Source organism: Lampris incognitus, chromosome 4, assembly GCF_029633865.1.
Source record: "Lampris incognitus isolate fLamInc1 chromosome 4, fLamInc1.hap2, whole genome shotgun sequence".
NCBI lineage: Eukaryota > Metazoa > Chordata > Actinopteri > Lampriformes > Lampridae > Lampris > Lampris incognitus.
This window is the reverse complement of record NC_079214.1, coordinates 19,997,087-20,019,644: the sequence shown is the minus strand read 5'-3', so window position 1 is coordinate 20,019,644 and position 22,558 is coordinate 19,997,087. Positions and strand designations below refer to the sequence as shown.

The following is a 22,558-nucleotide window of genomic DNA, read 5'->3' as shown; positions in this document are numbered from 1 at the left end:
ACTCTTCTCCACAACTTCTCTCTGTTTAACTCACCATCCACAGGTTTCTTTTTGTCCTTTGACAGATACCCCAAAGAACCGACATAAGGCACTGCGATTTCCAATCAAACATGAGCATGCGTGGCCAGCCGAACTATTTATAGAGGGCCTGCAAATAGGCACAAGAGCACATCACACTTTCCAAAAGTAGCCGTCGGACCATTTTATCAAAAACAATATGGCAGCACCGAGAGGGCACCTCATTTAGTGGAGACCCAAAGCGAGAAGCAAGAGATCTTTTTTGAAGGTGAAGAATCCACAAAAAGCAGAAGCTCCGTGTCAAACCACAAGGTCATCCTCACTTCAGTAGTCCTCCGAATGGGACGGGAGGATTTGGAAAACAGGCTGAGGTGTTTTCTCTTTTGTCACCGGGGAAGTGAGAGCCAGTGTTGTGTGCAACGCTGAGAGAAGAGGGATATTTCTTGTCGCTCATCCTTTCCCTGCACTGCTTCCGTCGCTCTGGATACAGGCAGTAGTAAAAGAATCATATGAGCCTGTCAATCAGAGGACTGACACCACCCATAAAAGTACATTAATGTGTGCAGTAAATTTATTCTGTCATGCAGACAGACTGTCACACTGCTTAACTTTCCAAACATTAAAGTGTTATATAAGTAAGGCTCATCTTCCTAGGCAGTGGAACTTCTCTTACCCCGAATATAGTATCTAAATGGATAAAAAAACAAACAAAATAAACAAACATAAGGATAAAGGGGCGTGGATATGCTTGGAGTTTCCATTTGTCATACTCTTAGTAAATGTAACGGTATACATTTTGTGATCATTTTACATCATAAATTAAGCCCGGCAACCTCTCTGGCATGCATTGTTCTATGACTGACAATTGCATCAGACCCCCCAAAGGAAAAGCAATGGGAATAGAACAGCCTTATATAGGCTGGTCCTTCTGACTGCTCAAGTGCAATGTGCATGTCCTGCAATGTGTGTGTCCTTACACCCATACATGCACCCATAATTGGATTCACTAACAGAAATGCATATAAACACCAAATAACTGTAATTGAAGTGTATTTTGTTTCTCTGTGAAGCATGTTGGGATTCATTTGGAAATTTGACTTAGTCGATAGCATGATGTTGCCACTCTTGTTTACTTTATTTCTGTTAATTTTATCATTAGTTGCTTGTCATGCCTAGGTTGTAAGGAACCCAAAGGAAGCAAACATCATGAAAAAATGAAATTTGAGGATGTTTCACATTTCACCTTCAACTTAATCCCTCGCTTACATACCAGCAGCGATGAATACAGATGTCTATCAATTGATTGTAAATGGCTCTGTACTGCTGCAAATTCTAGCCTATATTCCACAGCATTTCACACCTAAATCAAGTTCAAAGGTACGGATCACCTCTCAGGTTACACTTCACGAGACTCTCATCAAATTACACATGCCTTAGTGCCAACTGTGTGGCTATTTTAAATGATTTTTTATTTCAAATATACATATAAATACATACACAGCCCTGCGTGTATCACATTTCTCAGTAACTTCCAGTTTCTTCTTTTTTCAATACAATTTGCTGCTTTTGTGGCTCGGTTCATCATTTTTTTTCCATTTCAGATAGTGGGCAGTCCACTCACATGCATTGTTTTCACCCTGCATCAGAAGTGGCAAAATAGAGAGGAAGAAAAAACAGAGAATGTTCTGACAGGATTGGATCAATTGCCCAACATAGTATCTCTGGGCATACTCCATATTAATTAAGGATTGATTGAGTAGTGCAGAGTGAGATGTCCTCTGCTTAGAGACATTTAAAATGTAATCTTGCAATTCAATTCAAGTGGAACAATGGGATAGGAATATTGTAGAGCACTGACTAGCTCTCAGCACACTTCTGCTCATAGAGAAAACACATTTAAAAGGGTTTGAGCAGACTTGCCAACAGTGAGACCTCAAAAATAGGGAGGATTTTGAAACCAAAGCGAGGGCTCTTGGGAGAACATTTTGAGTTTCAGAGACTTTGTTTCCTGCATTTTGGTGACTTTTAAAGAACGAATAACAAAATAATAAATACCATGCAACAACATTTTTATGTTGAATAATTTTAATTTTAAGAATCTCAGAACAGAATACAGAATAATTCACCCCTCTGGTGAGAATCACTGCCTTAGAGTCTATGCACACCACTGACCCCTATGTCCGCTATATACAAATGTTTATAGTGCAATGCTTTGCAGCCTGTAGCACCATCCTTGAGGGAGCACAGGTGTAGCCCAGACCTGTGAAATACAATTTGCAGGAAAGGAGTGAGCAAAGGGTAGAGTTGTCCATCCTCATTCTAGTCTCTGTCACTATCTTTTTTTGACCCCCCCCCCCTTTTCTTGTCACACTTCCAAGCCATCTTGGTCACTGCTCCACCCCCTTTGCCGAGCCGGGGAGGGCTGCAGACTCCCACATGCCTCCTCGGATACATTTGGAGTTGCCAGCTGCTTCTTTTCACCTGACAGTAAGGAGTTTCGCTAGGGGGACGTAGTGCGTTCTGTCATTAACTTTCTGACCATGCTGAACACCCTCTCTGATGGTGCATTGCTGTGTGGTATGCACAAAAGTGCCCTTATCAATTGAGCAAGAAGATTCTTGAACCTTCCGTCTCTTTCAATAATAGCCCAAGACCTTCCAATTCTTGCTTCCTAAGGAAGTTCTGCCCCATCAACCACCTGGTACTCCACCACTGATTTTGTCTCTGACCATGAATGTATTGCCTTTGATGCTGCTTTACCACCTACAATACCTCAGAAACGTATAATTCACTCTCGCATCTTTAACAAGCCATCAGCAGCCATGTTTTCTAGTTACTTTTCCAGTCTGGCCAGCCTCCCTCCTCACTTCGCCAACATTAATGACCAAGTTAGTTAGTTTAAGGATTTGTGTACATCTGCCCTTGATTTTTCGGCTCCAAACATACTTCCAGGGCTGTCCCAATATTAACACAACCCCTTGGATCAATGAAATCACCTGTCAAAAGAGAAGGGAATATATGAAGGCCGAACACAGACGGAAAAAAAAAACTACTCTTGAAGTTCACCAACTCCATATGAAGGAGTTATTATTGAAATTAAATCAAACTATTAAAGATTCGAGAGCTGCTTACTCCTCTGACTTGATTGATAGTAATAAACATAACCCTAGGTTTCTGTTTAGTACTATCAATCAGCTTGTGAATCATTCTCTTCCTACCTTTTCTGCCTGTTCCGCTAATGACTGAAAATGTCTTGTCTTTCTTTGTTGACAAGATTGATGGGCTAATGTCCAATTTTACCCCCACTGCCCCCCCCCCTTCAGCCATCTGATCTTTATGTCGGAATTTGCTCCCATTTCTCTACAGTTCCTTGTAAATACTATAGCCCTTATATGTCCCTCCTCCACTCCCTGTCATATAGTTCTGATACATTTTTCAAATTCGTCCTCCCTGGCCTAGGTCCTAGCTTGCTCTCTATCATCAACTGCTCACTCACATTCGGGCCTGTACCTGACTATTTTGAAATTGCCTGTGTTCAGCCCCTCCTCAAAAAACCCTCTCTTGATCCGGTAATGGTAGAGAATTATAGACTGATTTCCAAACTTTCTTTTTTATCCACAATCCTTGAAAAAAAATGTTGCAGACCAAATCATGCAGCTGTCTGAGGGTCACAACATTTTCAATAAATTTCAATCCGGCTTTCGTCACAAGCATAGTACTGAGACTGCATTACTAAGAGTGTCCAATGACATTTTTGTGCATGCTGATAAAGGTGCATATTCTTATTCTAGATTTAACCATTGCCTTGTATACCATCGATCATGCCATCTTACTTGATAGGTTGGAGAACTGGGTTGGCATTTCTGGTACAGCATTAAATTAGTGTCCCTCTTATCTGACTAATAGATATTTGAATGTTTGTATTAACAATCTGGTATCATTGTCAGCTTCCCTACTGTGTGGAGTCCCTCAGGGGTCTGTCCTTGGGCCAATCCTCTTCTCTTTAAACGTGCTTCCTCTGGGTCATTTGTTTAGTCACTTTCAAGACATGTTATACCACTGTTATGCCAATGATACTCAGATCTATTTCTCTGCCAAATCTAATAACCCGAATCAACTGTCCTCCCTCCATGATTGCTTGGCTGCCACTAAAGACTGGACGTCACTTAATTTCCTCCATCTAAACCCTGGCAAACTAAAGTTCTCTTAATTGGTCCTGGGAGCTTTGCCACTGCGGTTGATCAGTTTATTGGTCCACTTCAGACATCAAACCTACTGCTAAAAATCTTGGTATTGTGGAGTTAGAAAACAACGAGACAGGAGACGTGAGAGTAGACGTAGTCGAGGTAGTTTACTAGCTCCAACTTAGCATGTCATACATTCGACAACGACACTGAACTGTGAACCGGAAGCAGAAGTGCATTATCTGACCCCTCGCCTCTTCCCTTAAAGGTACACCGTCCTCTTAGGTGAATGTCTCTCATTATATAGATGTGGGTCACCACACACGCCCCCCCAGAATTCACCTACACAAAACAATGCAAAACAGCAAAAGTGCAAGTCATGAACATAAAAATAGACTCTACAACAGAACAGTCAATGACATAGTGCAAAGTCACGGGGAAAACAGGTGACGAGTGGGGGGGCAGACCCTGCGGCCATAACGGCTGCGCTTCACAGGAGGGGAAACAGATGGGGCCGAAACCCGGGCCATAGGCGGGGCCGAAGCAGGAACAGAGGCAGGTGCCGGGGCCGACCTAGGAGGGTGCCCCCGCCGCGGGGGTAAGGCCAATTGTTTGGCTCCCCAATGTCCAAGTGAGTGGGCTTGAGACGGTCTATAGCGACCCGCTCCGGCCTGCCCCCCATGTCCACCACAAAGTTCTTATCCCCCGCCTCCAGGATGCGGAAGGGCCCGTCGTATGGGGGCTGCAGCGGGGACCGATGGCTGTCGTGCCTATAGAAAACGTACCTCGCCGATGGCAGATCCTTGGGGACGTAGGACCGGGGGAGGCAGTGTTGAGACATCGGAACGGGAGCGAAGGCACCGGCAGCGCTCCGGGACGCACTGAGGTGAGAGGCGGCCGACCAGGGAGCCGTAGCATCCGGAAGAAACTCCCCCGGAACCCGCAGGGGCTGGCCATACACCAGCACAGCGGAGGAGGTCTGGAGGTCCTCCTTCGGGGCCGAACGAAGGCCGAGCATGACCCACGGGAGCCGGTCCATCCAGTCGCAGCCAGTGAGGCTTGCCCGCAGAGCGGCTTTCATGTCCCGATGGAACCGCTCACAAAGTCCATTGCTCTGCGGGTTGTACGACGTAGTGCGGTGGATCTTCACCCCCAGGTGCTCAGCGACCACCGTCCAGAGCTCCGAGGTAAACTGGGAGCCCCGGTCGCTCGTGATGTCACCAGGCGTGCCGAAACGGGCCACCCAGCAGTCGATGAACGCCCGTGCTACCTCTGCTGCCATCGTGGAGGACAAGGGAATAGCCTCTGGCCACCTGGTGGCCCTGTCCAAAATAGTGAGGAGGAACGTATAATCACGGGAGGGGGGCAGGGGACCCACCAGGTCAACATTGACGTGGTCAAACCGCCTCTCTGGAACCACAAACGGCGCCAAAGGGGCCTTGGTATGGCGGTGCACCTTGGCGCGTTGGCACGCCACACACAAGCCGGCCCAGGCTCTAACATCCTTACGGAGCCAAGGCCAAACGAACTTGACGCTCACCAGCTTGGTCGAGGCCTTCACTCCCGGGTGGGAAAGGCCGTGGACGGTGTCGAAAACCAGCACCGCCAGGAAGTAGGCACCAGGGGGCGCGGTTGACCGGTGGAGATGTCACAGAGGAGGGTGGTATTGGCCGCGTCGAATGTCACGTCCTCCAGCCATAGCGCCGTAGGGGTCGACCAGTAGTCTTGAACGGTCGCGTCCTTGGCTTGGTCCGCTGCCATAGCGGCGTAGTCGAGTCCCAAGTGAACGGCGTTAACAACCGCCCGTGAAAGGCAGTCAGCGACGAAGTTATCCTTGCCCGACACATGTTGTATATCCGTGGTAAACTCGGAAACCGCCGCGAGATGGCGCTGCTGACGCCCAGACCACGGTTCTGAGGTTTTGGCCATACAGAACGTCAGCGGTTTGTGGTCCACGAAAGCGGTGAACTGTCGGCCCTCCAATAGGAACCTAAAGTGTCTGGTTGCGAGGAAGAGACCCAGTAGTTCCCTATCAAAGGTGCTGTATTTGCGCTCGCTCTCATGGAGTTGTTTACTGAAGAACGCCAACGGCTGCCAGCCCCCCCCCACCCACTGCTCACACACGGCCCCCACGGCGTAGTCGGAGGCATCCGTTGTAAGGGCTATGGGGGCGGCACTCGACGGGTGAGCTAGCAGCGCAGCGTTGGCCAGCACGGTCTTGGCGGCCACAAAAGCCTCGTCCATCCCCGAAGACCAGTCCAGCTCGTCCTTAGACTTCTTACCCCGCAGGGCCTCATACAGGGGACGCATGATGTGGGCGGTACGGGGCAGGAAACGGCTATAAAAGTTCACCATGCCCAGGAATTCCTGCAGCGACTGTACAGTGCGGGGGCGGGGGAACATGGTGACAGCCTCAACCCTGGCAGGGAGGGGAACGACCCCCTGTGGAGTGATGTGGTGCCCGAGGAAGGTGATGGACGACTCCCCGAACTGACACTTAGCTGGGTTGATGATGAGGCCGTGTTCGCTGAGCCTGTCGAACAGCTGTCTGAGGTGCGTCATGTGTTCCTCCGCCGACGCGCTGGCCACGAGGATGTCGTCTTAAGTACACAAACAAAAATGGCATGTCGCGGAGCACAGAATCCATAAGGCGCTGAAACGTCTGCGCCGCCCCTTTAAGGCCGAAAGGCATACGTAAGAACTCAAAGAGCCCAAAGGGTGTGATGACAGCCGTTTTTGGGACATCCTGTGGGTGGACCGGCACTTGGTGATACCCCCGCGCTAAGTCGATTTTGGAATAGATGGCAGCGCCCGCCAGGTGGGTAGAGAAATCTTGTCGGTCGGGGGTCGTGGCATTGTTTAGGCGACGGTAGTCCCCGCACGGGCGCCAACCCCCGTCGGCCTTAGTAACCATGTGAAGAGGGGAAGCCCACGGGCTGTCAGAATGGCGGACAATGCCGAGGCGCTCCATAGTCGAAAACTCCTCCCTGGCTATTGCGAGCTTGGCCGAGTCGAGGCGTCGGGCCCGGGCGTAAACTGGGGGGCCCACTGTGGTGATATGATGTTCCACGCCGTGCTTGGCCACCGCCGAGGAGAAGGTGGGTGTGGTGAGCTCGGGGAAATTTGCGAGCAGGCGTTGGTATGGATCCCCGGTGGAGAGTGTGTTAGCGAGGCACAGCGCTCCAGCCCCCCAAGCGTGCAGGGGTATGACGCAAAAGAGACGGCATCAATCACGCGACAGTTTTTAAAATCCACCAGCAGGTTGAAAGCACAGAGGAAATCCGCACCTAGGAGCGGGGTGGATACAGCAGCCATCACAAAGTCCCAGCCGAAACGTCGGCCGCCAAAACACACGTCCACATGTCTGATACCGTACGTCCGAATGGACGGCGTCCATCTGGGGGCCGTGACTGTCGGTCATCGTGTCCACAGCTTGTGCTGGTAGTATGCTGCGTTGAGCGCCAGAGTCAACCAGCAGCCGCCGGCCCGACAAGGAGTCTCTGATGAACAACAGCTTGCAGTCACGGCCGGCGCCCATAGCCGTTAACGAGCGCCGGCCTTGGCGTTTCCCTGAACCCTGTAACTGCAGGGTTTGCGACACTGTTTTGCTTTTGCCCCAAACCTGGCATGGTAATAACAGAGCCCGTCGTCAGGTTGGCGGCGGGCTGTCACCGCAGCCGCGGTGTCCATATAGTCGTACACAGGTGGTGGTGGGGCGGTCTGGTGGGGTAGCAGGGCATGCACAAACTGTTGCCGGTTGGCCAGGAAAACCCTGTCTGCTTCAGCAGCCAGAGAACGGTAGTCCTTGGAGGCGGCGAGAGGAGAACTGGCCAGTGCTGTGCGTACAGGCGCGGGAAGCTGCCTCAGAAAAATGTGTGTGAAAAGAAAGGCCGGATCAGCCGATCCCAGCACAGACAGCATTTTTTCCATTAACTCAGACAGTTTGCCGTCGCCGAGGCCATTCAGGGACAGTAAACGGTCTGCCTTCTCCAGCTCCGACAGTTCAAATAGTTTCAGGAGGAATGTCTTTATAGCATCGTACTTGCCAGCAGCTGGCGGAGCTTCCAACAGTGTCATTGCTCGCGCCGTTGTCGAATCTTGGTATTGTGGAGTTAGAAAACAACGAGACAGGAGACGTGAGAGTAGACGTAGTCGAGGTAGTTTACTAGCTCCAACTTAGCATGTCATACATTCGACAACGACACTGAACCGTGAACCGGAAGCGGAAGTGCATTATCTGACCCCTCACCTCTTCCCTTAAAGGTACACCGTCTTCTTAGGTGAATGTCTCTCGTTATATAGATGTGGGTCACCACAGTATCATCTTTGACCAGAATATGTCTTTTAATCACCATGTTACTCAACTTGTCCAATCCTGCTTTCTTCAGCTAAGCAATATTGCAAAAATCAGAAATATTTTGTCTTTTAACGATATCGAAATATTAATTCACACTTTAATTTTCTCCCATCTAGATTACTGTAACTTCCTCTACTCTGGTCTCAACCAAGCTACTTTAAATCATCTAGTTGGTTCAGAATGCAGCTGCTAGACTACTAACTAGAACTAGCCGTAGGTCCCATATTACCCCTATTCTTGCATCCCTCCATTGGCTTCCCGTACAATTCAGAATAATCTACAAGATCTTATTGATTACATTTAAAGCACTGCATGATCTTGCTCCCAGTTACATTTTTTGATCTCCTCATTCCACTTCCCGACCACTCCGGTCCTCAAACCTCGGTCTTTATCCATCCCCCACTCCAACTGCAAAACAACAGGTGACCGCGCCTCTGCAGTTTTAGCCCCAAGCCTTTGGAACAATCTTCCCCAATCTATTAGATTTGCTGAATCTTTGGACTGTTTTAAGTGGTTTCCAAAAACCCATCTTTTAGGCAAGCCCTTTTATAGAGCCCGATCCCTGCCTTCTGTTTTGGTTCCTTTTTAGCTTGGTCCATTATTCCCTATGCCATGTTTTATATTCATTCAATGTATTTTATGTATGTATTTGTATTGTCTGTATTGAGAGTAAAGCACTTTGTAAGGTAAGATAATATACTTTATGTCATTGTGCACACACAACAAAATTACATTTGGTGACTCTCAGACCAGCAGCACTAGACAAGGTAAATGATAATAATAAAAAAGACAAACAGCATTTAATATAAACAAGTGAGGTAGTAGAAATAAGTGAGGTAGCAAAAAATGATAATGAGACAACAAAAGATAGCAGCGGCTTTTAAAGTTCAAAATAGTGCATGGGATTATTGCACATAGTTAATATTGCAGCGGCTTTAGTGGCAGTTAGTCCTCAGCAGCTGTAGGCAGGTGTGTGTGTGTGTGTGTGTGTGTGTGTAGGGGTGGAGGCTGCAGCTCTGGGGAAGAAGCTGTTCCTCAGCCTGTTAGTCCGGGTTTTGATGGTGCGGTATCTGTTCCCCGATGGCAAAGGAACAAACAGACGGTGACCTGGGCGTGTTGCGTCTTTGCTGATGTTGCTGGCTTTCTTCTGTAGGCGGCCAGCATACGCAGCATCCAGGTCCGGGAGCACAGCTCCCACAATCCCCTGCGCTGTCTTTACCACCCGGGCCAAGTAACTGTGTTTTAAGTGTTATATACAGAACATTTTACTTCTTCCCAAAGGCAACCCAGGTCAACCTAAACCGTGGCCATCCCCCCCCCCCCCAGCTCTATTACTGCAAATAAAAATAAAGAAATTCCGCTGTTTCCTCTGTAACCAGCCTCTGTAACTTCTGTAGCCGATTATAAAACAAAATAATGCCATAAATAAAAAGCTTGTTTCTCTTCGAACTCTCCATTTTTTTCTCCGTCAAGAGTCGCTGAGGAGGACGAGGCGAGCAGCTCCCGCGTGCATGCCGCGGAAACGACGCGGGGAGGACAACCTTGGTGCAGCTGTATTATTGTCCGGGTGGAAACAGTAGAACGTTATCGTCGTACAGTTTGTGGTAACGAAAGGGGGAAAAGGTGAACAGTTGTCATAAATCGGAAGAAATACGGGAGAATTGTGAAACTGGGAGAGGGCAGTGAAAATCGGGAGTCTCCCGAGAAAATCGGGAGGGTTGGCAACAAGTGTGGGTTTGAGTAAAAGCATTTTGAAAGCTGATTGAATTAAATTACATCATTCAGAGAACTTTTTTTCTTTCCCGAAACGGATTTATAACCTCTTGAGAATTGGCCCTTCAATTATTTCCAAGTGCCCCCTCCCCGCTCCCCTGGCCTTGGTGACAGCCGTAAATGTGACGAAGGGCCTATAGTGGCAGCTGGCCGCCGGTCAGCATGTGGGCTGGGAAAGATGGCGGCCCCCATGGCACGGTCTGGGAATTCTTGAAGGGGCGTGTGCACAACTGGGATCAGAGGGCAATCGGGTGTGAAGAGGTGACAAAGACCCCGACCAACCATCACTAGGCCGGCAGAATCCCCCTCAGAACACCTGGCCAAGCTCAGGACGGTAATGCTCTTTCTAAAAGCACTTCAGATGTCCTGTTCTTAGACACCCATTTGGATAAATGTACTGGGGGATTGTCCATTATTATAGTGTTTGCATTATTCTAATGCAAATTATGTAATGCAAACACTTTGTAACTACGTTACGAAATGTGTTACATAAATTATGTTTACCATTATTAATACAATCATCCATGATAAATCAAGAATGAATCGTTACTAATCAATAATGATAATCATTTCCTAGCTTTTCCTCAGAGTGCGTCCCTTTTTATCGAATAAAAACTACCACGTTGAATAAATATATTGAATGCACTCCGAGTCTAAATAAGAACAGAGCATGTGTTCAGTGTTGTGCTCCCATTGCCTCATGCCTCGCTATGTATAGCACTTACCAAAGTCCTGCTAAGGGCCAACAAATGATGTTTCTGGCACCACAACCTCAGGCTCTTTTATTTTTTTTCCAGCATCATGGTACTCTCTGTCTTTCAGCTTAGAGGGCGGTACCATGGGATTGCAGGTTTTCACAAAGCGTGCAACATCTAAATTCATGCAACCCTTGTTTAGGGGTGGTAGGATGGCCAAGAGCTTTGTGGGGTCATCCCACTGTTGGTGAGCCAGTTTGAGTCCCTGTGAAGCCATACTTTTTGAAAATGACCCTACCTCCTATTTCCATCTCAACCTCATGGTAAAATAAATAAATAAAAAATACACATTGGAACCAGGACAGCAATGAGAAGGATTTGTCTAGGGGAGTGTTCTGCAGAGTGTGTGTGTGTGTGTGTGTGTGTGTGTGTGTGTGTGTGTGTGTGTGTGTGTGTTTGTTAACTTTTGGAGATCTTTTCCGGTATAAATAGTAAATAGGCCCAATAGTCTTCATGGGGGCGTGGTTAAGGTTAGAGTTAGGCATGAATTGGTTATGGTTAGGGTTAAGATTTGAGTTAGGCTGTCCACAATGAATGAAAGTCAATGAAATGTTCTAATAAGGATAGCTGCACAAACTTGCGCATGTGTGTGTGTGTGTGTGTGTGTGTGTGTGTGTGTGTGTGTGTGTGTGTGTGTATGTGTGTTGTGAATTTAGGGATAGGCTGCAGGGTATGCAGCTGTAACCTCATCTCATTTCCACTATGGCAGTAATTCACCATAACCTGGAACATCGAAAAAACATAATGACATTTCAGAATGTGTCCATGAACCTTTCCCTCACAGCATCTTCTGTTAACTCTTCTCTCTGGTTATTTGTACAACCAGAGAGAAGAGTTAAAAATTTTTTGGCAACAACAATGAGATTAGATGTGCAGCCATTTGCAGTAAAAAAACAAAAAACAAAAAACCCAACTTCCTACCGCTTGTGAGTTTTGGTGTGTTACTAGCCCTTGACTACTCAGCGGTCCGAGCCACCTTCAGCGAGCTGCTTTGCCCCTGCCCCGTTCACAGAAAACCCACATTGTATGAGCAGAAGTTAATTTTTCTGTACAGTTAAGCGATTCAGCCATTTTTTGATTTGAACAGGTGCTCTGACGCCAGGATGAAACGACTTTATAATAGAAGCCTGTGTGTTGAATGTTCACTAGTAAAAGCCAACACATTACCCCCTGTGCTCAAGAATGGATTCAAATGGCTGTTAATTGATTTGAAATCTATGAATAAGTGTCTGCAGCTATGGCGTTCCCCAAATGATCCTCCGTTACTAGTCCCAGGCTATTTATTATAAGTTCAGTGGGTCTAAAATAAAAAAACCCCAACTGATTTCAATGCAAAACATATAACATTATCAGTCAATATAAATAAATCACTGGAAAATGTGTTGCACTGAGAGAACTTGCATTGTATCTCCGCTTGAGACAAATACTTTATGTTCAACCAGACATTCATAAATGCATTTAGATCCATAGTACAGGTGGAACAGTATGGGTAAGAAACAAAAGGTCCACATAGTCCCGAAAACTGGGGATCAAGACACACACAGGGACACACTGAATCTACTTGATTATGGCTATTCAATTTCAATACTGAAGGCTTATTCTTATTGGCAAATCTCTCACAGGTTTAATCTATTATTTTCCTAACCGGTAACCATTTCAAAACAGAAACTTTGATATACTGCATATATATGTATGTATATATGTACTCTATATTCTGCAAACTATAATGCTCAACTACTTGATATTATAGCCTACTATGCAGATATACTGTTTTATGCTGCATGGCCACAAATGAGCTATTGAGATTGATCACCTCAGTTTAAGATGGACGGGGGTCTGACTGTGTTCGAAACATGTTCCTGTAATCCAGCTGGCATGTTACAGCACCCAAATACCAAATACTTTGGGTGTCAACATGGTTTGTGTGCCTTGCTCATACACATGACCGACCACGCTGGCAGACAGACTGAGAAACACGGTAAGGCCTGGTCATGACCACAGATTAATAGGGTTTACTTGTGCTCAGGTTAAATCGCTATGTTTAATGGCCAAGAACAAAAGCAGTGTAAACAGTACGTTAAACAAATATTTGTATATTCCAGCTGTCTCTGCTCGTGACGTGATCAAAAGAATCAGAGAAAAACATATCTGACAGTAAAAAAAACCCAGTTTTATGAAATCTGAGTGAGGTCCGGTCAGACCAGTGCTTTCCTCTGTCATGAAAATCAGGCTGTTGATGGTGTTGTGCTATGAGGCAACCTTATGTCCCCCCAGCCCGACCCCCCCCCCACACACACACTGTGTTGGACGGCGGGTTGTTTTGATGTTTGACACATCTCTGTGGAAACCGAACTTGGCTTTGTAGGACCATCTTGGCCTTGCTGCTGAGGCTGTGACGTCATCCTCTGGATATTCACGCAAGTGTTGGCTCCGAAGAAGCAGAAACAGGAGAAGACTTGACCTCTAAGGACAGCTGTCCACCTCCCCATCTCACGCTCTCGCTCAAACACACACACACACACACACACACACACACACACACACACACACACACACACACACACACACAGACCTTTATGGCTGCTTGGTGTCAGTGCTGAGTGCACTACCAAGTGCATAGTCCTTATAAGACAGGAGAGCTACTAACACTAACATTGTATATGGCATGGGTGTGATCTTACATTACATCACATCACATCACATGAGTGTCTGGCATAAATCGTATGTGTCCAAAGATTTCACTTTAAAGGAATTTAGATAAACTGTGGGGGGGGGGGGCGACACTTTTCTGTGGAAGCTGAGCTATCTAAGTGAAACATTTGAAAAATGCCAATTGTGGACAGGTTCCTACATACTGCAGATGGACTACAAAATTTCATCAAAATAACAAAACATGTTTTAGCTATGGGGTTACGACACTGATACAATATGATTTAAACTGCCCTAAAATGAATACACAGGCAGGTGATACCCTTCAGCAATACCTTGCTGGGGGATTTCAAATGTTTGTTATGTTTACCATTAATTAGTTTGACTTCATTTAGCCTGGTTCCTGAAACCATGGGATTCGACCCAGCGTATGATGTGAAGGGCTTCTGCTGTGTTGTTGCCTTATGAGGTAGCCTACTGCAGCTCCTGACAGATTATCTCCGTCGACTGTATTCGTCTAAAATTAATGCGAATGAATAAAAATACATGAATGACTTGAATACCGCAGCAGTAGCCTCTGGAAGTGAAGTTAGAGGGACCTCTAGTGGCAACGAAACAGCATTCTGAACACAGCACGTAACCACACACCACTAAGGGCCAACAGTATCACGATCATTCTTTTCAACCAATCACAAAAAGCCAGATAATTTCACTGATTGCTGCACCGTAAGTGTAAGAGGTCAGGCTTAATGAGAGAGATCACCTAGTGTTCGGGTGAGTTGGGAAGAAAGTACCTTCATACTCTTGGCAGAATTTAGATCCGTCACTGGGCAGAAGGATGAACTGCTCCTGTTCTCTTTGTCCTTTTACTATTCGGTAAGAGAAAATACACTGAACAGATTGAAAAGCCCTTATTTGAATTTAAATTTGACGTCATGTCAAGATTGTTGGCAATCATTTAGTCATTTCTATGCTCCCAAACAGTGACACCGAGACGCCGTCTGGACTGGAGTGTCGATCACAGTATGAAATCTTGCACTTTCTCAAAAAACAAAAACAAAAAAACAAAACACTAAAGCACACACTGCATGGACTTTTTTCCCCTCTCAAGTAAATTCCTTTCCCTAAGACTTGAATTTTTTTTCTCACTTTCCATACTATACTACTACTACTTTCGGCTAGTTAGGGGTCGCCACAGCGGATCATCCATTTCCAACTCTTCCTGTCCTCTGCATCTTCCTCTGTCACACCTGCCACCTGCATGTCCTCCCTCACCACATCCATAAACCTCCTCTTTGGCCTTCCTCTTTTCCTCTTCCCTGGCAGCTCCATATTCAGCATCCTTCTCCCAATATACCCAGCATCTCTCCTCCACACATGTCCAAACCATCTCAATCTTGCCTCTCTTGCTTTGTCTCCAAAGCGTCCAACCTGAGCGGTCCTTCTAAAATACTTGTTCCTAATCCTGTCCTTCTTCGTCATCCATCCATCCATCCATTATCTGAACTACTTATCCTGCTCTCAGGGTCGCGGGGATACTGGAGCCTATTCCAGCAGTCATTGGGCAGCAGGCAGGGAGACACCCTGGACAGGCCACTAGGCAATCATGTCAATCCCAATGAAAATCTTAGCATCTTCAACTCTGCCACCTCCAGCTCCGCCTCATGTCTTTCTGTCAGTGCCACTGTCTCCAAACCATATAACATAGCTGGTCTCACAACCATTTTGTAAACCTTCCCTTTCACTCTTGCTGGTACCCTTCTATTTTAAATCACTCCTGACACACTTCTCCACCCACTCCACCCTGCCTGCACTCTCTTCTTCACCTCTCTTCTGCACTCCCTGTTACTTTGTACAGTTGACCCCAAGTATTTCATATGCCTTTGTCACCTCCACTCCTTGCATCCTCACTGTTCCACTGTCCTCCCTCTTATTCACGCATATGTATTCCGTCTTGCTCCTACTGACTTTCATCCCTCTTCTCTCCAGTGCATACCTCCACCTCTCCAGGCTCTCCTCAACCTGCACCCTACTCTCGCTACAGATCACAATGTCATCCATGAACATCATCATCCATGGAGACTCCTGCCTGATCTCGTCCGTCAACCTGTCCATCACCACTGCAAACAAGAAAGAGCTCAGAGCAGATCCTTGATGTAATCCCACCTCCACCTTGAACCCATCTGTCATTCCAATCGCACACCTCACCACTGTCACACTTCCCTCATACATATCCTGCACTACTCCTACATACTTCTCTGCAACTCTCGACTTCCTCATACAATACCACACCCTCTCTGTGCACCATCATATGCTTTCTCTAAATCCACAAAGACACAATGCAACTACTTCTGGCCTTCTCTATACTTCCCAATAAACATTCTCAAAGCAAACATCGCATCTGTGGTGCTCTTTCGTGGCATGAAACCATACTGGTGCTCACTAGTCATCACCTCTCCTCTTAACCTAGCTTCTATTACTCTTTCCCATATCTTCATGCTGTGGCTGATCAACTTTATACCTCTGTAGTTGCTACAGCTCTGCACATGGCCCTTATTCTTGAAAATCGGTACCAGTATGCTTCTTCTCCACTCCTCAGGCATCCTCTCACTTACCAAGATTGTGTTAAACAATCTAGTTAAAAACTCCACTGCCATCTCTCCTAAACATCTCCATGCCTCCACAGGTATGTCATCAGGACCAACTGCCTTTCCACTCTTCATCCTCTTCATAGCTGCCCTCACTTCCTCCTTGCTAATCCGCTGAACTTCCTGATTCACTATCCCCACATCATCCAACCTTCTCTCTCTCTCTCTCTCTCTCTCTCTCTCTCTCTCTCTCTCTCTCTCTCTCTCTCTCATTTTCTTCATTCATCAGCCCCTCAAAGTATTCCTTCCACCTTCTCAGCACACTCTCCTCGCTTGTCAGTACATTTCCATCTCTGTCCTTGATCGTCCTAACCTGCTGCACATCCTTCCCAGCTCGGTCCCTCTGTCTAGCCAACCGGTACAAGTCCTTTTCTCCTTCCTTAGTGTCTAACCTCTCATACAACTCATTATACGCCTTTTCCTTTGTCACCTCTCTCTTCGCTTTACACTCCCTTTCCATACTATACTGCTGATAAAATGACATAACATGTGCCACCACTCCTTCACAATTAAAATACAGACAACTAGAATGTAATTAATGTAATTCCGTTTTGATGCTTAAACATTATGCATAACGGACTGTTCGATTCTGAATGTCCAAATCGTCTCGACAGGTGTCCTGCCTGCACGCCTCAGAGCTCCTACCCCCTCCCCTCAATACCTTGAAAACATCCCCGTCCATTCATCACAACAGCATCGTTTGAATAGAAAAGAAAAAGTCTTAAAACTGCATTCTTACATATTTAATTTAAATTGGCTACTTAACAGTGAATCATTTATACAATATAAAACATAACAGTCACCAGTGTATTCACCATGCATGAGTCTGAGACCTTTTTGATGGCAATTGACACAAGATCCTTCACACGGGTCAATACAATACAAACATCAAACCAATATTGTAAGATGACAATCATTTTAATCATTATCAAACTCTGTTATTCAAAAACTTCCACCAACTCTATATACTATAATATTACTAAAATGCAATATTTGAGTAGAAATACAATACAAAAGTAAAAAAAAAAATCAGTGGATAACAGCATTTAAAATACAATCAGCTTGTTAAAGCACATAATTTCCCATTACAGCTTAACTAAACAATAAAAAGTCCAGCAAAGATGCTATCGTAGTCTCCATGTTCATGGTCCCCTGTGATTTGACCATCTACTCAGAGAGCTTCTTCTTCTTCTTCTTCGTTAACATATCCATGACTGATGGAGTCTTGTGCTTTTCAGCTTGGGTAAAACAAATGCATACCTTTTATTTTTTTTTTACAAACAAAGCAAAACAATGGATGTGAATCTCACATTAGACCTACCTTTCTTTTTAGTGGGCGATTCAGTGGAGCTTTGGGATCTCTTGGCATAAGCAACCTTCATCCTCTGCATGTTCTTTTTGCTGACCACCTCATGCTCTACAATGGGAGATGGGTAGTCTTTACCCACAATGCATCCTGCTGCCTGCTGGATGCTTCGGGGAGCCTTCCAAGGCTCGTAAATGTACTGAGCTGGAAACTTCTTTAGCTGAGGGAGGTACTTCCTAAAGCAAATGTATGGAGATTAGTTTAATTTCCACAGGTCCTGAATTCACAGTTTGGCACTAGTCTCTGTTTCAGACAGCTCCTGAAGTTGAAGCACAAACATGTTCAAGTCATCAATGTATTGTTAATTATTATGCAAGCTTAAAGAAAAGGTTCATAATCTTACCTGATATAATCGCCATTTTTGTCCGTCTTTTTCCCAAAGGCGATAGGGGAGTAGACCCTGAAGTACTGGTGGAAGAAGGCACTGGCTGAGAGCCACAGCCAGTTCCCAGCATTCAGAGCCCAGTCGCCATCCAGTAATAGCTCCTCAAACACCTATAGGAGCAGCAATATTATCTGATTGAAATTGCCGGCACAAGCCATTTTGTGACAGATTTGCATTCTAGTGAGGATATCACAATCAGAAAAGCTTGAACTTTAACCTTCTGTCCCTCTTCCCAACTGATCCACAGGTCTCCCCTGGTGAGAAAGCAGGCAACAGCATGTCTAGCCAGGTGGTGGATCCAGCCCTCTTGCTTCAACTGAGTCATGATGGCATCAATGAAGGGGAAACCAGTTCGAGCCTTAATGGAAATGATGATTTGAGTTATACTTGGTATTGGAGATTCATAAGGATACCATAGCTGTAAAATTTCTTATTCCAATGGCACTGGTTTGTCTCAAAATTTCCCCTTACAATTATTCCTTCATGTCAATCTCGTAATACCTCTCTCCATGCAGCCAGATGTTCTGCGTTAGTGTCCCAGTCCACCTGTGTACAAACAGGGTTACCCTCCATCTTGGCAAAGTTGGGGACACCCACACTGGCAGTGTAGAAGAACTCTCTCCACAGTAACTGGCCATGCAAGGAAACTGGTGGATCTGAGTGCTTCTTCTGCAAATAACACATTTATAAACACATAGAACATCTTCATTCAATCCTTTTCACAGTTGCGAGTGTGCAGTTGTAGTTATAATGACAACTGAGGTTATTTTGCTGGATCCTGTCATGACAATTACCGAGACCGATAATTTCAGGATCAAAATGATTTTATCACTCTTACAGCATCTTTTCACTTGAAGTGAAAACTAAAAAATGCAATATAACGCTTGCGCGTGATTCCTTGCACAGTCCTATTCCCCTAAAAGCATGCTGCATGCAACATTTGCTTTATGATGTAAAATCATGGACTGAATGTAAGGGCACACTTAAACACTCACCCCTTGGTAGACCTCTGTCAGTCGCCACCAGAATGTACGTGCAGACAAGCAGCCAAAGCGGATGTAGGGGCTGAGAACGGTGGTGCTGGGGTTCAGAGAGTTTGGAGATGTCTGTGGCTTCTCAAAGCTACATACCCATTTCTGGATAACAGAAGCAGATATGCAACGGTGTTAAAATGTGATTGATTTGGGAAAAAAATTAATTCATACCTCAAGCACCTTTTTGCCGTTACAGTAACGCTAGGTCCTACTAATAACATCTTATTGTGCTAATCTGCTTTGCAGGTCCAATCAGAGCAAATTGTCCAGTGAATGCAGTCTATATAGACAACTATATAAATAAACATTGGCCATGGTTTTTTTTATAGCCTTGCAAAAATCCCAGCTATGTCTCTGGAAATGGTGCTGTAGAAACCCTTTTCCATGCAGGTGAACAGACGGGATGGGCTGATATGCTTTCGCGGTGCTATATGTGGTATTTCTGCTTTCCTGAAGTGTAGTATGACTTAGATGCTGTTCTGGTGGGCCTTTTGCCACATTCATGAGAAGGAAAACTACCGTTTGCTTCATATGTTCATCCAGTCTCCTAAGCGCCTCCTGTTCCCCCCCAGGGAACACCTCCTCTGTAAGAGATGCTTCATCCTGCCCCATCTCCTCCAGTGTGGGGACACCGTACACATTCTCATGCCTCTCTGAATAAGGCGTTTTCACACCTGTGATGAAATATATTTGATATTGTCAAAAACAATACAATATAGCTAAAAAATAGAATGCTGCAGAATACAATAACCAGTGTTAAAAGATAATTCAATAATCTTGCTATCTTATTTATAATTTTTGCTGCTTTCTTATTTTCCCTTTACTGCTTTTGGTACCCACAACTATCAGAATTGTTTGCCCATTTCTTTAAAATCGTAAAACACTTAATCGGTATTATTTGGAAGGCACTGGAAGATTTCAAGTTTTTACTTAATATCATTAACTGGCAGAGAATAATCGGGGAAAATATTGCCTTTTTCCAGTCATGACGCTATTACCTTTCATGTCTTCTGTGGTCGGAGCAGGAATTGGTCTTTTGGGAGGACCGAGGGTCTTCACTAATGTCTGCAGACGGTTGTAAACCAGAGGAGCCTTCCCATTATTTTCTTCAATTATTCTAAAAAACAAAACAAAACAGAGATGTTAAGAGGTTTTCAGCACAAAGGACAACACTATTCTGGCCTGCCTGAATAAAAAGAGTGAGAGCTCCAAGGTTGCATTAGGTGAGGTTGAGCATGAGTTATACTGACCTGTCCAAGTCATAAAGAGTGTGGGAGATTCTATAGATGACTTCAACTCCATGCTCTTTGGCAAGCACCGTCACCCTTTCGTCCCGGCTAAGACTGTAGGGTTCCGTGTCATACTCATAGGTCAACTTTGTCACGTTCCACTTGCGGAACAGCTCGGGGAAGACGTCCTCTGGCTTCCCCCTAACAACATACAACCTGAAAGGGGAAAATACAATGGGCTTACAATTTTCTATTCATTAAAAAAAAAAACACAACAACAACAAAAGTAACTTTATATCTGTTGATCTTTTCTTAAAACAAGCAGCAAACAGACTTCAGAAGAGCACAGCCACAAAAACAAACACAAAGGCATTTTGGTAAGGGTGGGATGAGGTAAAGGACAAGAGTGGGGGGGTTGATCCTGGTTTGATAACCCTAGTTTAGGCATGAAGTATGTCTGCTGTGATGTGTCATTGGAAACAGCAAAACATCTGTCCTCCCTGCTTGACTACTTCATTACCTCTGATGAGGCTTTTGTCAAGGTCTTTAAGGGGTTTAAGTGAAATCACTTGAAATATTTCCACATTGTCTGGGGTCGTGGATAATGTGTATGCTTAATGCATTACTCACTGACGATGTCTGCCTCGTCCTACCTTGAGTTCAGTTTCCTAAGGCTGCAATCCAGATCTCTGAGGGCTCCGATGAGGAATCGCCAGCGGTTGATCCCAAACTTATAGTTATTACGGAAGTGTGGGTCCAAGACGAACACGGGGTAAATCTCTGTACAATCCTTTAAAGCAGCCATCAGAGCCGGGTTGTCATGCAGTCGGAGTCCCTTACGGAACCAGTGGATACTTGTGTGGGCCATGCCTGTGAACTATATCACACACGTGCGAGATAACAAACAAGAGGAGCAAATTGGCGTTTACTTCAGAGTGCCATTGAGCCAGGCACGTTTAGAGAGGAGTGAACCTAATACACAATCGCGAGACAAATCTTGCGGTCCAAAACATATCCAAGAGAAATTGAATCAAGTGCAACTGGACTTGGTATTGAATCAAGTCCAGTTGCACTTGATTCAATTTCTCTTGGATAACCATGACCTGGATGAATGAGAACATTCAGACACGTCCAAAACATAATTACAACGAGCATTAAAAAAAAGAAGCAGAAATTCTGCAACAGGAGCTTACCATGCACATTCGTTCGCCAAATTGTTGAGTCAAGACACGCTGCTTGTTAGAAAACGACGTTGTGTAACCCGCTGACGAGGTTTACAAAACTACGACATGTGCAACATGGATCAGCCAATCAGACGAAAGAACCACCGATGACGTCAAAGCTGCGCTTTCGCCTCCAGTTTTCCGACTATCCGCTTGATGTCGCTACCCATCCGCTCAACTCGTGCAGAAATATAAGAAACAAAACAAAACCGTAACTGGTGTAACATTTCTGATCCCCTTCCCCTGAGCAAGTTATGCGTTTACTGCACAACTCTCGCCTCTCATGTACGGTGACATAAAACATCTTTCTGCTTTCTGTAAATGCATCTGTAATGATGTTCGTATTAGTGCTATTTTTCCAAATTATTTTCAAAACCTCTGGTCCTGATGGGAAGCCCCACACCACTGACAGGTTGCATATCGACAGAATATTTAGGGATGTGACATAAGCAGAGGAATATTGAACACAAACACGAACCGATACCAAAGACTTAAAACCTTATTTTTCTTTCTCAAAAACACGCGTGAACGATTTTGTCTTGGGACGAAGACAACGGAATGCCGTCTCTTCTGTCCCCGAAATAAAAAAAAATCCATTTTGTCATTTTGTTGGCAGTGGGACCACGGGAATATGGGCGGACAATTTAAAGACTTTGTTGCAAATGTGAAACGAATAGGCCAATGGGGCAACGGCATTCCTTCATGCTGGGAGTGTGAGCGATGTTTTGTTTTCTCGCCCTAACACCTGTAAAGTAAACCTGGTATGCGGCGAGTTTTTCGAAATTGTCTTGTCTGCGGGACTGCGAGACATGTGGGGGGATAACGTGTAGCAGGACTCCCAATATTTGCCCGAACCTCCCAACCTTAACTTCAGCTCGTGCGCGCGCGCGGGGAGGGAGGGGGGGGCTCTTGTACTGGGGTCTTTTCTTTAACTTGC

General features: G+C 45.5%; 1 protein-coding gene across 1 annotated transcript; it reads right to left on the bottom strand.

Moving 5' to 3' along the window:
* Positions 1 to 17,551: 17,551 nt before the first annotated feature.
* Positions 17,552 to 21,266, bottom strand: cry5 (cryptochrome circadian regulator 5). The gene is made up of 10 exons (XM_056279293.1): positions 21,052 to 21,266; positions 20,420 to 20,614; positions 20,168 to 20,286; positions 19,689 to 19,843; positions 19,131 to 19,271; positions 18,637 to 18,804; positions 18,353 to 18,493; positions 18,094 to 18,245; positions 17,706 to 17,926; positions 17,552 to 17,622 (listed from the first exon to the last, which is right to left on the bottom strand). The coding sequence occupies exons 1-10, from the start codon at positions 21,264 to 21,266 to the stop codon at positions 17,552 to 17,554; spliced, it is 1,578 nt and encodes a 525-aa protein (XP_056135268.1).
* Positions 21,267 to 22,558: the final 1,292 nt, after the last annotated feature.

Bases quoted from the DNA above. Each gene is read 5' to 3' on its own strand.
- cry5 (XM_056279293.1), bottom strand. From the start codon at position 21,266: ATGGCCCACACAAGTATCCACTGGTTCCGTAAGGGACTCCGACTGCAT. The intron at 19,272-19,688 runs GTAGTTTTCCTT...TCTGTTATCCAG, and splicing joins ATGAACATATGAAGCAAACG to AAATGGGTATGTAGCTTTGA. The intron at 17,623-17,705 runs GTAGGTCTAATG...GTTTTACCCAAG, and splicing joins ATCGCCCACTAAAAAGAAAG to CTGAAAAGCACAAGACTCCA.